Source organism: Nyctibius grandis, chromosome W (genome assembly GCF_013368605.1).
Source record: "Nyctibius grandis isolate bNycGra1 chromosome W, bNycGra1.pri, whole genome shotgun sequence".
In the NCBI taxonomy this organism is placed as follows: Eukaryota; Metazoa; Chordata; class Aves; order Nyctibiiformes; family Nyctibiidae; genus Nyctibius; species Nyctibius grandis.
Window position 1 is genome coordinate 24,712,887 of NC_090694.1, and position 17,092 is coordinate 24,729,978.

Genomic DNA, 17,092 nt, shown 5'->3' on the forward strand with positions numbered 1-17,092 from the left:
CACTTCCCTGGGTGGTATATGACATCATCCCTAAAGGGATACCTTTTCCTTATGCTTTGCAGGAGTCGCCGCCAGAGAGTGAGGGGCTCTGCACCACTTGCAAGACCCCTATCAATACCCACTTCTCTAGCCATTGGTCCCAGCTGCTTGGCTGCTTTACCATCTAACTCAAAACCATCAGCTCCATTATCCCAGCAGCGGAGCAGCCAAGTAAGAAGTTGCTCACCTTCCTGATGGCTGTAATCTTTACTTATATCTCACAGCTCACTGAGGGATAGGGATTGAGTGGTTACCTCTGGCTCATCCTCCTGTGATGTCCCTGGTTGGCCATCACGACCTGCTCTTTTTGTGGTTTTCGTCTTCTGTACAGGGGCAACTGGTTGAGTCCCTAGGTTAGCCACATCACCCATCCCTGGGGGCTGATTAGCTGCAGCCCTTGTTGCCAAAGTCTGGGTCATCACAGCAAGTGCTTCCTGGAGTTGGGTAATCACAGTACCCAGTGTAGAGATCTGAATAGCCTTTGGGGTAGCCAGGATGTCTGCTGTAGGGACTGGCAGTGTCTGAGTATCTGTGATTCCAGTTGTGGGTGCTGGGGCAGCTGCGGTGTCTGTCACAGGGGCTGGAACTGCCGTGGTGCCTGGTGTAGGGGCTGGGGCTGCTGCAGGGGTCATGACAGTGGTTGCAGCAGCTGAGCTGTATCCACCCTTATACCAATGTTTCAGCAAGAGCAAGAACTGAAAGACATTCAAAAGGCCTGATAATATGAGCATGGTGGTTGAAACATCCCAGGGGTATTCAAAATTCTCAAAAGCCATTGAGATCAGCCTCGAGGGGAAAAAGAAATTAAATGTCACCCACTGCCATTCCATCGAAATCAGAAATGGGCACAGTTCCAAAAGAATTTATAATACCATAAACTAATGTCAAACAACATAGCAGAGTGATACCTCTAAGTCCATGCCCAGAAGTGATAAACCACCCAAAACCAGTATCAAACAGTGGCAAAGCCACACATTTGATTATCCACCCCAAAAGCAACTGTAAAACCAAACCCCAGAGAATTCCACCTAGTGACCCTGCTACTTGACACCAACATAATGAATGCTTTTAACAAAAACAGTCAAATTTGTGAAAACTTCAACCCTCTGAGACTCTTAGAGCAAAAAGTCTACGGTTCTCCGAGGTGATGTATTTACATTGGGCACCAAATAAACTGTCTTCCTTTAGCCCACACCCAGGGCTAAACAATAACAGTTTTTTCTCTCACCCAATGTCCCTTCCCCAAGCGAGGAAGGAAATTGGGAAAAAGAGGGAGACTTGTGGGTTAAAATTAAACAGATTTAATAAAATAAAGAAACCAACACCAAGTATAACACAAAACACACAAAAGTATACTTAGGTACAGCTTTGCAGCAAGTTGTCCAGGAATACCAATCATCAGCACTAAGGAAAAAGGGAGACCAAAAGTGAGGAGAGCAAAACCAGCCCCCCTTCTCCCCAGCAAGCCCTCCCTTTTATAGTGAACTTGATTGTTAATGATATAGAGTACACCTTACAGTAGGACTGCTCTCAATCATCTACCAAAGGTCGTGGGAGTCTGGGGAGGTCCCCACTGACTGTAAGCTAGCCAATGTTATTCCAGTCTACAAAAAGGGCGTGAGGGAAGAGCCAGGGAACTACAGACCTGTTAGTCTAACCTCGGTTCCTGGAAAAATTATGGAGAAGATCATACTGGGTACTACTGAAAGGCATTTAAAGAACAATACAATCATTGGGTACAGTCAATGTAGGTTCACAAAGAGAAAGTCCTGTTGAACTAATTTGATCTCCTTCTATGATCAGGTCACTCGCCTAGTGCATGAAGGGAAGGTGGTGGATGTAGTTTTTCTGGATTTTAGTAAGGCATTTCATACTGTCCCTCACAGCATCCTTCTGGACAAGTTGTCCAACTGTGAGCTGAGCAGGTTCACGGTGCGCTGGGTGAAGAACTGGATGAAGGGCAGAGCTCAAAGGGTTGTAGTGAATGGAGCTACATCTGGCTGGTGACCAGTCACCAGCAATGTTCCTCAGGGCTCAATTCTAGGGCCAGTCCTGCTCAATATTTTTATCAATGATCTGGATGCAGGAGTTGAATGCACCATTAGCAAGTTTGCTGACGATACCAAACTGGGAGGTGCTGTTGACTCTTGAGGGACAAGAGGCCTTGCAGAGGGATCTGGATAGATTGGAGCACTGGGCAATGATTAATGCCATGAAATTTAACAAGTCCAAATGCCGGACTCTGCACCTGGGATGGAGTAATGCCAGGCACAAGTATAAATTGGGAGAAGAGTGGCTGGAGAGCAGCCCTGCAGAAAGGGATCTAGGGGTGCTGGTCAGCAGCAGGCTCAATAGGAGTCAGCAGTGTGCCCTGGCAGCCAAGAGGGCAAACCACATCCTGGGGTGCATCAAACAGCATAACCAGGTCAAAAGCAGTGATGATTCATCGTTGGTGCGGCCTCACCTTGAGTACTGTGTGCAGTTCTGGGACCCACAATTTAAAAGGGATGTTCAGGTCCTTGAATGCATCCAGAGGAGGGCAACAAAGCTGGTGACAGGGCTGGAAGGAATGTCCTATGAGGAGCGGCTGAGGGCTCTGGGTTTGTCTAGTTTGGAGAAAAGGAGGCTGAGGGGTGACCTCATTGCTCTCTACAGCTTCCTGAGGAGGGGAAGTGGAGAGGGAGCTGCTGATCTCGTCTCCCTGGTATCCAGTGACAGGACGTGTAGGAATGGTTCAAAGCTGTGCCCGGGGAGGTTTAGACTGGATGTTGGGAAGCATTTCTTTATCGAGAAGGTGCTCAAACACCGGAACAGGCTTCCTAGAGAGGTGGTCGATGCCCCATGCCTGTCAATGTTTAAGAGGCATTTGGTCAATGCCCTTAATAACAAGCTTTAACTTAATCACCCCTGAATTGGTCAGGCAGTTGGCCTAGATGATTGTTGTAGGTCCCTTCCAACTGAAATAGTCTAGTCTATTCTGTTCTATTCTAATAGAGATCTACTGGCTCTAGCCATGACAAGCACCTTATTGCACTACAAGTCTAACATATGTTTATGATATCCTTAAATAAGTGTATGAGTTCATAGTCTGCTCCACAGAGCATATGAAGTAGTGTCATATTGGTTCCTTGAAGAATATTATAGCTAATATATATAAAGCTGTTTCTTATCTTATAATTTCAGGACTTCTGCTTTTTGCTGTCTACCAGAGCTGGAGGATTAGGTATAAACTTGGCATCTGCTGACACAGTAGTTATATTTGATTCTGACTGGAATCCACAGAATGATCTGCAAGCGCAGGCTAGAGCTCATAGGATTGGACAGAAGAAACAGGTATGCACACTTGTCTTTTAAGCTTCAAACCTGAAGGAGGGTTTCATATGGTAGCCATAAGCTGTCTGTCTGGGCCATCGCAGTCCTCATGTATTTTGAGAATAACTAATACTTGCCAAGAATGTTTAAAACTGTTAATAATGATAATTTGCCTTTACAAAAAAAATTTAAAAATCTCCCTATATGGAAAAATTACATGGCGGCCATAGTATATGGATGGGTAGGGAGAAGAGTTGTGGACTTGTCCCACGTTCATTGGTATCATGTCATTCTAGAAAGTAACTGCTATACTTCAGGTGCATCCGTTTTACTTAAAGTTAAATACTTCATAGTTCTCCTTGGGTTTCTTTCTTGCAGAAGACTTCAAGTAGTAATCAGATATAACACTTTTCCTTGATGCCATGCTTGTGCCTAATCACAGAAGTTTAAAGAGGAGAGGTCTAAGAATTTATTTCTTTTATTTTTTTAAATAGTTTATGTAGAGGCTATGGTAACATGATTGGTTTCATATATGAAATATTACATTTAGATTTGTAATCACGATTAACATTTTTCCTTGTTGTTGCTCAAGGGGTTTTTGTTAACTTCATTTGAATATTGTTTTCATGTGTAATTTGTGAGCATGTAAATAAAGCCTTTTTTATAATATGCATAGGTTAATATTTATCGGCTAGTCACAAAAGGATCAGTAGAAGAAGATATTCTTGAAAGAGCCAAGAAAAAGATGGTGTTAGATCACTTAGTAATTCAGAGAATGGACACTACAGGAAAAACCGTACTACATACAGGCTCTACTCCTTCCAGGTATATTTGTTTATTCTTTCATATTAACTTATGCTTAAGTATACCTGACTATTTGAGTAAAAATGCAAGTCATTTTACTTTGTTAATAAAAGGCAAAAAATATGTGGTAAGGAGTTATAGAAGTAAAGACTGCAAAGTATATTCTCTTTGTACATTTTTTTTTACATATTAAATATAGCTTTTATTTAATTCAAAAGGAAGTTTGACTCATGGTTATAGTAATTTGAAAACATTCACTAAGATAAAGTGTTTATCTGAAACTTTCTGTATTTCAGCTCAACACCTTTTAATAAGGAAGAGTTATCAGCAATTTTGAAGTTCGGTGCTGAGGAACTTTTTAAAGAGCCTGAAGGGGAAGAAGAGGAGCCTCAGGTAAATGGAACAGTGCATCTACACTTGATGGACAGAGAAACTAAAAATATGTATGAATTATGTTGTGGTAAAGAGAAACTTCTGTTTCAGGAAATGGATATAGATGAAATCCTGAAGAGGGCTGAAACGCGAGAAAATGAGCCAGGCCCACTAACTGTCGGAGATGAGTTGCTTTCACAGTTCAAGGTATTGCTCTGTTCCCTCCCTCTTCCCTTAATTATACTTTCCTTTATAAATGCTACTTTTTTTTTTCTTCTTCTTTTGTGTACATATTCATCTTTTCTTCATTCTTATGAAACAGGTGCAACAATAAGTCAACTCTTTGGCATAGAATGACTTTTTTTACCTATACAGGGTAATTACTGCCAGTGCAAACATTTAAAAATACATAATGTATTTTGCTAACAAGAGAGAGATGTACAAATACATTAGTCTTTGATTTACTTATTAGAATACTAGGGAGGACTCTTTTTCATTTAATGTTTTATGCTGTTAAGCACCTGTGGTACTTCTGAAAACAGAGAATGAAGTTTGGATTTTAGTTGATGACTTTTAGAAATTCCTTTCAGGCCCCATGTAAACGTGAATGCCAGATATGCTTAACCAGATAACACTTAAAATATTAAGTGTGTCCAAATTGTGTATGGTGGTTTTGGTTCTTTTTTTTTTGTGGATCTTTTTGTTGTTGTTTAGGTTTGGTGTGTGTGATGTGGTTTTGCTTGGTTTTTGTTTAAAGCAGGGCAGGACTTTTTTAGATCAGTAGAGTACTAAATCACTTTCCTGCTAATCATTCATTTGCAATATATTGTGATTTCTACAGTTTATTAATGTTTGGTTTGTTCTACATTATTATAGTTTCATATTAACTCGGGCATTCGGTTAGACTCGCTTTCTGTTTTGAAGGAAATTAAACAACAATCAGCTATTGAGGAGGCATTTCATAGTTTTTTTATATTACTCAACTTGTAAAAGAAGAAAAAGATTCTTATCTTCAGCCATGTTGCATGAAGTGTGTGCATTTCATATATGAAAATACTTTCATTAGAAACAGTGCTTCATGAAGCATTTTATATGTGTACATTTTATGTATATATAAATAAATGAAAATATGCCATTCTGAACTAAGTTTTCCTAAAATATTGATTACTGACTCTGTTTAAATAAAATCATGTATTGATTTGGTGAAAATACTTATGTTCTAATACATAAGGTGGCTAACTTTTCCAATATGGATGAAGATGATATTGAGTTGGAACCAGAACAAAATTTAAGACACTGGGAAGAAATCATTCCAGAAGTCCAGCGGCGACGAATAGAAGAGGAGGAAAGACAAAAAGAGCTTGAAGAAATATATATGCTTCCAAGGATGAGAAACTGTGCAAAACAGGTATCTCTGGGTTTTGACCAACTGACTTTGATTTTGTTGTTGTTGTTTGTTTGTTTTTTCATTGCTGTTGTTTTGGCTTGTACTTTTGAGTTGGGTGGTTTTCACGTGTGGCACACCCCCCCCATTTTTGACAGGCTAGATAACACATTAATAAAATGTTTTAGTCACATAGCTTTGAACTACTTAATCTGAAATTCCAGATCAGCTTTAATGGAAGTGAAGGGATACGCAGTAGGAGCAGAAGATATTCTGGATCTGATAGTGACTCCATCTCGGAAAGAAAACGACCAAAAAAACGTGGACGACCACGAACTATTCCTCGAGAAAATATTAAAGGATTTAGCGATGCAGAGATTAGGCGGTAAGATGTGGGGGGACATGCATGTTTAAAGGGACAAAACATTTTTTAAATAATTTTAGATTTTGAAAATAATGAAAACAGTCTATTTTTTCTGAATTTAGTTGAAAATTTTTATTCATTTAAGGCTTTACTCTGTGTAGTTTGGGATGCTGACATAAGGAACTGTTATGTCCAGAATTTGAACCTATTTTGGTGAGTGATAAAATTGGGTTTGAAAAATGTTCTCAATTGTTTTACAATCTATTAATATGTATTATTCTACCTGCATCCCCTGAAGACAGTGATTTCAAAAACCAGTTTCTAAAATGGGTGAGCTGGGGTTTTTTTTAACCCCACAAACAAAATATTCTACTTCCCATCATTTAACCTAAAAACTGTAGTTGAAGAAACAATACACACATTTTTGTGGAAATACCTACAAAAGGTTCAGTGAGTTTTGTTTTGTTTAAAATTTCTTGCAATTGTAATTGAATTAATGTTATATGGTGCTTTTTAAAACTAAAAAAAAAAAAAAAATCCATTTTGATAAGTTGTCGTGGTTTAAACTTGGTAGGCAGCTAAGCACCACACAGCTGCTCGCTCAGTCTCCCCCAGAGGGATTGGGGAGAGAATCAGAAGGGTAAAAGTGAGAAAACTTGTGGGTTGAGATAAAGACAGTTTAATAAGGGAAAGCAAAAGCCATGCGCGCAAGCAAAGCAAAACAAGGAATTCATTCACCCCTTTCCATGGGCAGGCAGGTGTTCAGCCATCTCCAGGAAAGCAGGGCTCTATCACACGTAACAGTTACTTGGGAAGACAGATGCCATAACACCGAATGTCCCCTCTCCCTCCTTCCCCGCAGTTTTTATTGCTGAGCATGACATCATATGGTATGGAATATCCCTTTGGTCAGTTGGGGTCAGCTGTCCCAGCTGTGTCCCCTCCCAACTTCTTGTGCACCCCCAGCCTACTCACTGGTCAGGTGGTGTGAGGAGCAGAAAAGGCCTTGACTCTGTGTAAGCACTGCTCAGCAATAACGAAAACACCCCTGTGTTATCAACACTGTTTTGGTCACAAATCCAATACGTACTAGAAGGTATGGTTCTCTGAAGAAAATTAACTTTATCTCAGTGAAAACCAGTACATAAGTGAATCTGTACAGCTGGTCCCATCAATATTTGGTGCTAAAAATACTTCTTCGGTAGAAGGAGGAAAAATTGTTTTGCTTTACTTTGGTTTGTGAAATGCTACTTTGCTTCTGTAATTTAAGTATTCATGTTTCTCTAAAATACTGTAAAGCTTATAAAATATTTTTGATTATATAAATAACCTTAAAGAGCCTTGTTTCCTTTCCATTTCGTCTAACATATAATGGTTTGCTGCTTTTGTCAGGGATATTCTTGTGCTTGCATTCCTCTGTCTTTCATGTTATGTTTTCCTGTCTTAAAATCACCTTAAAATTGCAGCTAGCTCTTCTTTATTATGAGAGGCCTAACATAATGTCCGAATTCTCTGTTTGCTATAAATCCACATTTGATTTTTATTATTAGACACATTGCATTTCTGAATCCTTTGTCTTGTGAAGCTAATTAGTAAAGTAATAAATTGTATCTTCTATTGTTTTATTTACATCAGTTATTAAACCAAATAGTACTCTGGCTTTAAATGTGGGTTATGTTGATATACTAAGCTGTCCTAGTCTCTCTAGTTCTTATTTTCTTTGCATTGTCCACATAGCCTTGTACTAAGACTTTACAAATACGTTTTTAAAACCAGTGTAGTTAAGCATACGTTTTTACCTGCAAAATTATTTTCTTTTACTAGGTTTATCAAGAGTTACAAGAAATTTGGTGGCCCATTGGAAAGGTAAACTTATTTGGTTATATTTGTATAGCAGCTTGGAACTTTGTTTTCATTAAAATTAGAACAATATGCCAAGAAACCTTAGGCTGAAGAGAAAATAGTGTGCCTAATCTTTTGCCTTGACTATAACATGAATTTCAATTAATTTTTTTTCCTTTCTTCATATATGGTATGTATGTAGACAGCTAATACGACAATCTTTCAATTTTGCAAGACTGCTTGCTTTTCTTTATACTTTACCTACTGTCTTGTTTAATCTGCACTGGTGACAATCGTTCAGTTTTCTTGTTTGATACAGTGGATAAAGCCATAAGCTTTCAACAGACTAACTGACAGTTTTGCATTTTTCTCATTGTCAGTTCTTATTTTAAGCTTTCTGTATTTTGAGAATAATTTCCCACCTTCATTTTCTTTAACAGTATTTATAGTCTATATGATCTTATTATATATAATAGTTCCTTTTCTATTTAAAAGAACGTGTAGTAATGTAACTCAAAACCGTATAGATAGGGTTCTTTATAGTTCCTGTTGTATTCTCCTCTATATGAAACACCCTTTTTTATAGTTTCTGTATTCTTTTCTATAGATGCTTTTAACTGCATGGATCAAAATTGTACACAGCATAACAAGTGTTAGTGAATAACTTACATGATCACTTCTCTAGTTTCAAAATCTGAAGGAGTTATTCATACTTTGGCTACATAGACCATGGGACTTGCTTTCAGAAACCTGGTCTACTGGGGGCCGATGGGGTCCATCTGTCAGAGAAGGGGAAGACCATCTTTGGTCATAGGCTTGCCAAGCTGGTAAAGAGGGCTTTAAACTAGATTTGCCAGGGGAGGGGGACCTCAGTCCATCCCAGTCCTGCCAGTTTGATGCCAGGGCCAACAATAGATGCCCAGAGCCTGGAGAAGGATGGCAGGTAAGCAGGAGAGCGCTGGAAGAGGAGCACAAAGGAATTCCAGCCAGTAAGTCAGCTTCATTGGGGGCCCAACTGAAATGCCTCTATGCAAATACACATAGCATGGGGAATAAACAAGAGGAGCTAGAGATGTGCGTGTGCCTGAAGGGCTATGATATTATTGGCATCATGGAGACGTGGTGGGATGGCTCCTATGACTGGACTGTTGGAATGGAAGGATACAGGCTCTTTAGGAAGGACAGGCAGGGGAGACAAGGAGGGGGTGTTGCCCTCTATGTCAATGACCAGCTGGAGTGCATGGAGCTCTACCTGGGGATGGAGGAAGAGCTGACGTAGAGCTTGTGGGTCAGGATTAAAGGGAAGGCAGGGAGAGGTGACAGTATAGTGGGTGTCCGCTACAGGCCACCTGACCGGAAGTCTGAGTGGATGAGGCCCTCTATGGACAGATAGGTGTAGCCTCACATTCACAGGCCCTGGTCCTCATGGGGGACTTGAACCACCCTGATATCTGTTGGAAGGAAAGAACAGCAGGGCATAAGCAATCCAGGAGGTTCCTGGAATGCGTGGATGATAACTTCCTTCTCCAAGTGACAGAGGAGCCAATGAGGAGAGGTGCCATGCTGGGCCTTGATCTCACCAACAAGGAGGGGCTGGTGGGGGATGTGAAGATTAAGGGCAGCCTTGGCTGCAGCAACCATGAAATGGTGGAGTTCAAGATCCATAGGGCAGCAAGGAGGGCACGCAGCCAGCTCACCACCCTGGACTTCAGGAGAGCAGACTTTGGCCTCTTCAGGGACCTGCTTGGGAGAGTCCCTTGGGGGATAAAGCCCTGGAGGGAAGAGGGGCCCAAGAAAGCTGGTTAGTATTCAAGGACCACCTCCTCCAGGCTCAGGAGCAATGCATCCCAACCAAGAGGAAGGCAGGCAAAAATGCCAGGAGGCCTCCATGGATGAACAAGGAGCTCCTGGATAAACTCAGACACAAAAAGGAAGCCTACAGAGGGTGGAAGCAAGGGCAGGTAGCCTGGGAGGAATACAGGGAAAATGTCCGAGCAGCCAGGGACCAGGTTAGGAAAGGTAAAGCCCTGATAGAATTAAATCTGGCCAGGGATGTCAAGGGCAACAAGAAATGCTTCTATAGGTATGTCAGTGATAAAAGGAAGACTAGGGAAAATGTGGGCCCCCTCCAGAAGGAAACAGGAGACCTGGTTACCTGGGATATGGAGAAGGCTGAGGTACTCAACGACTTTTTTGCCTCAGTCTTCACCGGCAAGTGCTCTAGCCTCACCACCCAAGTCACAGAAGGCAGAGGCAGGGACTAGAAGGATGAAGAACCGCCCACTGTAGGAGAAGATCAGGTTCGAGACCATCTAAGGAACCTGAAGGTGCACAAGTTCATGGGACCTGATGAGGTGCATCCACAGGTCCTGAGGGAACTGGCAGATGAAGTTGCTAAGCCATTATCCATCATTTTTGAGAAGTCATGGCAGTCTGGTGAAGTTCCCACTGACTGGAAAAGGGGAAACATAACCCCCATCTTCAAGAAGGGAAAAAAGGAAGACCCGGGGAACTACAGGCCAGTCAGTCTCACCTTTGTGCCTGGCAAGATCATGGAGCAGATCCTCCTGGAAACTATACTAAGGCACATGGAAAAGAAGGATGTGATTGGTGACAGCCAACATGGCTTCACTAAGGGCAAATCGTGCCTGACAAATTTGGTGGCCTTCTACGATGGGGTTACAGCACTGGTGGATAAGGGAAGAGCAACTGATGTCGTCTACCTGGACTTGTGCAAAGCATTTGACACTGTCCCGCATGACATCCTTGTCTCTAAATTGGAGAGACATGGACTTGATGGATGGACCACTCGGTGGATAAGGAATTGGCTGGATGGTCACACTCAAAGAGTTGCAGTCAACGGCTCGATGTCCAAGTGGAGACCAGTGACGAGTGGCGTTCCTCAGGGGTCGGTATTGGGACCGGTCCTGTTTAACATGTTTGTCGGCAACATAGACAGTGGGATTGAGTGCGCCCTCAGCAAATTTGCTGATGACACCAAGCTGTGTGGTGCGGTCGACACGCTGGAGGGAAGGGATGCCATCCAGAGGGATCTGGACAGGATTGAGATCTGGGCCTGTGCAAACCACATGAACTTCAACAAGGCCAAGTACAAAGTCCTGCATGTGGGTCGGGGCAATCCCAAGCACAAATACAGGCTGGGCAGAGAATGGATTGAGAGCAGCCCTGAGGAGAAGGACTTGGGGGTGATGGTTGATGAGAAGCTCAACATGAGCTGGCAATGTGTGCTTGCAGCCCAGAAAGCCAACCATATCCTGGGCTGCATCAAAAGCAGCGTGGCCAGCAGGTCGAGGGAGGTGATTCTGCCCCTCTACTCCATTCTCATGTGACCCCACCTGGAGTACTGCATCCATCTCTGGGGCCCCCAATATAAGAAGGACATGGAGCTGTTGGAACGAGTCCAGAGGAGGGCCACGAAGATGATCAGAGGGTGGAGCACCTCTCCTATGAAGACAGGCTGAGAGTTGGGGCTCTTCACCCTGGAGAAGAGAAGGCTCCGGGGAGACCTTTTAGCATCCTTCCAGTACCTGAAGGGGGCCTACAGGAAAGCGGGAGAGGGACTTTTTACAAGGTTATGTAGTGATAGGACGAGGGGTAACAGTTTTAAACTGAAAGAGGGTAGATTAAGATGAGATATTAGGAAGAAATTCTTTCCTGTGAGGGTGGTGAGACACTGAACAAGTTGCCCAGAGAAGCTGTGGATGCCCCCTCCTTGGCAGTGTTTAAGGCCAGGTTGGATGGGGCTTTGAGCAACCTGGTCTAGTGGAAAGGTGTCCCTGCCCATGGCAGGGGGGGTTGGAACTAGATGATCTTTAAGGTCCCTTCCAACCCAAACCATTCTGTGATTCTTTAATTCTATGATAATACTAAACTTTTAGAGCTGTGAAAACATATTTGTTTTCTTACAGGTTAGATGCTATAGCTAGAGATGCTGAGCTAGTTGATAAATCTGAGACGGACCTTAGACGTCTGGGAGAACTTGTGCATAACGGATGCATTAAGGCTTTAAAGGACAATTCTTCTGGACAAGAAAGAGCAGGTAAAGTGTGTTTGGGGGTAGGGGAGAGGAATAAGAAGTGTCAAGAGGTCTGAATAATTTTTGCCCTCTGATTATAACAAAACAATTGTGTTAGGGGAAAACATTAACAAAATGTTATCATGCAAGGTGATTTAGAGAAAAGGATTATAGTAAGAAGACTTTTTGGGTTTGTTTTTTTTCCCCCTTTCCCTGAGTGAGTTGTTACAGTAGAATGCTGCATGTTTTTGCTTTCCCATGAAATTTAAAATTAATCTGCTGTTATTGTCTGAAAGACCTTGAGATTCTGGAGTTTAAAGTGTTTGGTTAAGAAAAAGTACTTTGCTATAATTGAATGTCTGCTACTGTAACAGCAAACTTTATTTTTTCTTTATGTTTGTCTGTAAGATACACATAAAGGCTAAATATTTTAATAATATGGTCCTTTATTTTAAGGAGGTAGACTTGGGAAAGTTAAAGGCCCAACATTCCGAATATCAGGAGTGCAGGTGAATGCAAAGCTAGTCATCTCTCATGAAGACGAGTTGGCACCATTGCACAAATCCATTCCTTCAGATCCAGAAGAAAGGAAAAGGTATTTTTTTCTTTTCCTAAAGGAAACCATAATGTAGGAAGTTATTCAATGCTTTTATGCATATATTTAAGCAATCCAGACTCTAAGCACACTGTGACACCAGTGTCGCTCCATTCCCTCTAAGAACTGGCAGCAGCAATCTGCTCCACATCCTTTCTTTGTTCTTTCTTCCCTCTCCTTAGAAGCCAGTATTTGCTTTGGCTTCTGAACTGTATTTGTTGGGGACTGGATTCAGTTACTCTTAATTATTCCAGACTAGAAATTAGGCTTGTTGAGGAGCTTCTTTGTGTCACCTCTGCCTGAAAGAAAGCAATATTTGTCTAAGTGGAGCAGATGGTAATTCTTGGTAGTTGTTTAGCCCTCTGAACTTTTTAGCTTGCTACCTTGTGTATCATAACCCCTAGACTATCTGCTTATTCAGTTAACAGTTACACTTGAGTAATATTTTAAGCTTATCTTCATGGTTAGCCAGTTCTGACTCAATCTGTGGCCACAGATAGGTGTCTGTTGTTCTTTATCTCTTAATCTTGATCTGCCTTAAAACACGTTTCAGTACTGATTTCAATAAATATTTTATAGCAATTGTAAGAAAACCTGATAGATATCTGGATTGCTTACCTAAATATACCAGAATCTTAGTGATGTGTGGCATGTTCCCCTCTCCCTTGCTAAATTTGGGAAGATCGTTTATTTATGTTTCTAATTTATTTCTACTAGATATGTCATCCCATGCCACACCAAGGCAGCTCATTTTGATATAGATTGGGGTAAGGAAGATGATTCCAATCTGTTAATAGGTATCTATGAATATGGCTATGGCAGCTGGGAAATGATAAAAATGGATCCTGATCTCAGTTTGACACAGAAGGTATGTCATCTACAAAATTTTATCAAGGACTTTTTTGTTTAGGTAATAATGCTAATAAGAACAGTTACTGAAAGCGCTTATTTTATGATAACTGAAATTGCACAGAAGTTAGGTCAGTTGTACTCCTTTGTATCCTTCTGGTAAATTATTATATTTCAAGATTTTGTGTTTTCAGTTGAAGTATACCTTCTTAGAGTCTGTTATGTTTCTGTATTTCTATGTATTTGGATCTCTGTCACTTGAATTCTCTCTCTTCCATCTTTTGCTTCCCTAATTTAAATGCTCTAGGTATCTAGAGCATTAAAATCTAGGTGTTAATTTTATTCTTGATCTTTTGGAGGGAAGGTTGTTTTGGAGTTTTGGTTTGGTTTTCCTATCCCTGGTTTCTTTGCTTGAAACTGTCTTTCATTTGCAACATGAGAATAGCTATACTCATCAGATTAGAAGTAGTGCAATGGCAGCTTAGAAGTAGTGAGAAACATTTAGGGAAAGACTGGAGTGAAACAAACTCAATGACATTGCCAACAACCTGTAGCTTTGGGATTTGAGGAGCCAGGGTTATATACAAATCTGTTTAATGATATCCTGCCCCTGCCTTCCATTAATTTGCTTGTTTTATGAAACCACTCATTTATATTTTTGGCTTCTGAAATATCCTGTGGTAATGAGTTACTGCATTTAAAAGCACAAGGCAGAACTAGGAGATCTGTGGATGACAGTGGTATAGGAGCTCTGAATTTTTTAGATAAACTATGAGAGTGGAAACAGAAGTCTGAGGTTAGTTTCCTGAGCTTACTGTAAACTTTGTGAGACCATTTCCAAGACTACATTAGTTGTGTGTTTGGGGAAAAATAAAACGTTTAAGAAATTCTCCATTTCTTGAAGCATGCTGGCATATTGGTCAGGTATAGTTGGAGTGGATTGGTTTTTTACCTTTTTTTAATTCAGCTTTTTCTGTTCCCAGTGCTCCAGACTAGCAGCTTCCTAATTTGATAATGTGTACTCATAGTTGATACTACCATTGCTCTTCTCAGATTTTACCTGATGATCCAGATAAGAAACCCCAGGCTAAGCAGTTACAGACCCGTGCAGATTACCTCATTAAATTACTGAATAAAGACCTTGCAAGAAAAGAAGCACAAAGACTTACTGGTGGGGTAAGTAAAGCTTGATATTCAGTAGCGAGATAACACAATATGCTTATGGGCATGTCAGCAGATACTTGTTTTATTCTAAGTTCCACTCTTCTTTGCTTTGTGCAATTTTTCTCTTTATTGCTAATCATATTATATGAGACTAACTCAAGGAATGAATTGCAAATTTAATATTGTTTTATTCTCTCTTATTTGTATATATTCTCTACTGTTGCATTAGGCTTGGTCTCCAGTCCTGAGAAAAGTGGTGTTCATTAGTGGCAATAAATAAAATGAATGCTTTCTTTAACATAAAAAACAAATCTTTTTCTGCAACTGTGATGCAAAGACACTTGTCGGTTGACATAATAAAGGTACTAATTTGCATTCAGGGCAATTCAAAGAGGAGGAAAACAAGAACTAAGAAGAATAGAGCAACAAAGGCTGCAAAAATTAAAGAAGAAATAAAAAGTGACTCCTCATCACCACCCTCAGAAAAATCTGATGAGGATGATGAGGATAATGAGGTAAACATCATTCATATGGTAAAGATGGCTATTCAGTTCTTTCTATTAGTAACGCTTTCTATTTGATCTTCTGTTTGACTTAATAAAATTGAAGCACTTGAATGGCATCCTCCTGTGGCAGTTAATATTGCATCAATATAATCACATGGAAGATTATATCTATTTTAATTTAATAATAAGCCTGTAGTTCAGACATTATGATTAGTTTTCCAAACTATAATATCATAAAATAATGTTGTCACCCAATTACAAGTGACATTGTGCAATTTCAATGTTCTTTAAAGACTTGAGCATTGTATCTGCTATAAATGCAATTTTAATGTAACATCTGAATATAAAACTAATGTTTCTGGCTAATCCATTATTACTACTGATAATGATTCTTCAAGTAGCAACTTTTGTTCAGGCTCGGAAAAAAAATCATGTTTCATTAGAAAGAACAGCATGAATAAATGATGTTTTGAGACATGCAAGTGAATGCTTCTGTGTATGTTAGGGCTTTCATTATTCTACTAGACTACTCAACTTTGTTATGTTTTTTACTTCTGATGTATTCCTTTAGGCCTCTGTTTTTGATGGGTCATTTATTTAAATTTATCACACAGCAGAAACCACTAGAGAGGAAAAAAAAACCAAACAGATGATGTTTAGGGGCCATGTTGCACCTAATTTTGTGACTTTGAAGGTAGCTGAAAGAACCCCAGATTCTTCAGAACACCTCTGGAAAAGAGAAAGTTGGAACTCTGTTCCCTTCTCCTGTGACTGTGAATGTTTAATTTCTGGTCAGTAAAAAGTTACTGGAACAAAGCTAACCAGAACAGAAGTCTTTTATCATCACCATGACCTGAAAAATCAGCTCAGTCTTGTGATGCCTACTTCCTTATTGGTTTTTAGTTCTTTGCAGCTTAACTACCTTTTACAGGGGCAGATTTCTTTGGGGATATGAAAGTTAAATGGACTTAATCTCTCACCCCCCCATTACCCCTCCCCAATCAGTACTTGTTTTGTGTTGCATCAAGGAAATGAGTGAGTAGTCCTCATTTTGTTTCACAGCTTCATCCAGCTCCATTTGATAGGTGTTAAACCTAAGCCTAAAGAAATCACACACAGATAAAAAGTACATTTTAATCTAATGGTTACAAAACTTGTATAGTTAGGAACTCAATTTGATGTGACATATATGCTTGTGTATTGCAGGATGAGATTGTTTTGGTGAAACATCCACATAAAAAAATAAAAGCAGAAAAAGAAAATGAAGAAAAGCCTGAGCCAGATACTGGTATAAAGAAGGAAGCTGAAGATAAAAGAGAGACAAAAGAAAATAAGAGGGATTTGAAAAGGGAGAAAAAAGGAAAAGAGGATAAGAAAGAATTAAAAAATATTAAAGAAAAGAGAGAAAACAAAGTAAAAGTATCTACACAGAAAGAAAAAGAAGAAAAGGTAACTAGGTTTATTTTTCTTATATAGCACTAGAAAAGGCCACCAGGTTTTTGTGAACGATTTTGAGTTGAAAAGGTATTTTGGATCATTTACTTTACAGTTGTCATTTCATTGAAATCTTTTACATCATTTGAAGTTTTATTTTTACCATTTATAACTACAAGAACAGGAAAATTAAATGGGAAATTACCTCTTTAAAGATGCATAGCTTAGTGGGACTGAGAGTGCAAGTGGTGCAAGAAACTTGTCCATTCTCCTTCCCCATTCCTCAGAGAGAGAAAATAAAAGGTACTGTCACTGAATGTCAGATTTTTTTTTTCTTGTTATTATTGAAGAGAATGCAGTAATTATAGTGATTGCCTAATTACAGTATAAT

At 40.1% G+C, this 17,092-nt stretch overlaps 1 protein-coding gene and 1 long non-coding RNA gene across 5 annotated transcripts in view; one reads left to right on the top strand and one right to left on the bottom strand.

The window, feature by feature from the left end:
• LOC137675684 (chromodomain-helicase-DNA-binding protein 1-like) overlaps positions 1-17,092 on the top strand; it is an 85,862-nt gene that overhangs the window by 60,379 nt on the left and 8,391 nt on the right. For 2 of the 4 annotated variants that reach the window (XM_068421853.1, XM_068421856.1), the window contains exons 19-31: positions 3,223-3,372; positions 4,028-4,176; positions 4,452-4,548; positions 4,639-4,734; positions 5,759-5,935; positions 6,136-6,296; positions 8,100-8,141; positions 12,047-12,177; positions 12,610-12,748; positions 13,466-13,616; positions 14,651-14,773; positions 15,142-15,276; positions 16,474-16,716. In XM_068421853.1, coding sequence (XP_068277954.1) covers positions 3,223-3,372; positions 4,028-4,176; positions 4,452-4,548; positions 4,639-4,734; positions 5,759-5,935; positions 6,136-6,296; positions 8,100-8,141; positions 12,047-12,177; positions 12,610-12,748; positions 13,466-13,616; positions 14,651-14,773; positions 15,142-15,276; positions 16,474-16,716 — 1,794 coding nt within the window. The remainder of the gene's footprint in view (positions 1-3,222; positions 3,373-4,027; positions 4,177-4,451; positions 4,549-4,638; positions 4,735-5,758; positions 5,936-6,135; positions 6,297-8,099; positions 8,142-12,046; positions 12,178-12,609; positions 12,749-13,465; positions 13,617-14,650; positions 14,774-15,141; positions 15,277-16,473; positions 16,717-17,092) is intronic. The other 2 variants (XM_068421854.1, XM_068421855.1) reach the window with 2 other exon arrangements.
• LOC137675685 (uncharacterized) lies at positions 12,648-16,978 on the bottom strand. Its single transcript, XR_011049971.1, has 3 exons — positions 16,907-16,978; positions 16,276-16,367; positions 12,648-12,764 (listed from the first exon to the last, which is right to left on the bottom strand). It is a non-coding gene; the product is annotated as an uncharacterized lncRNA (long non-coding RNA).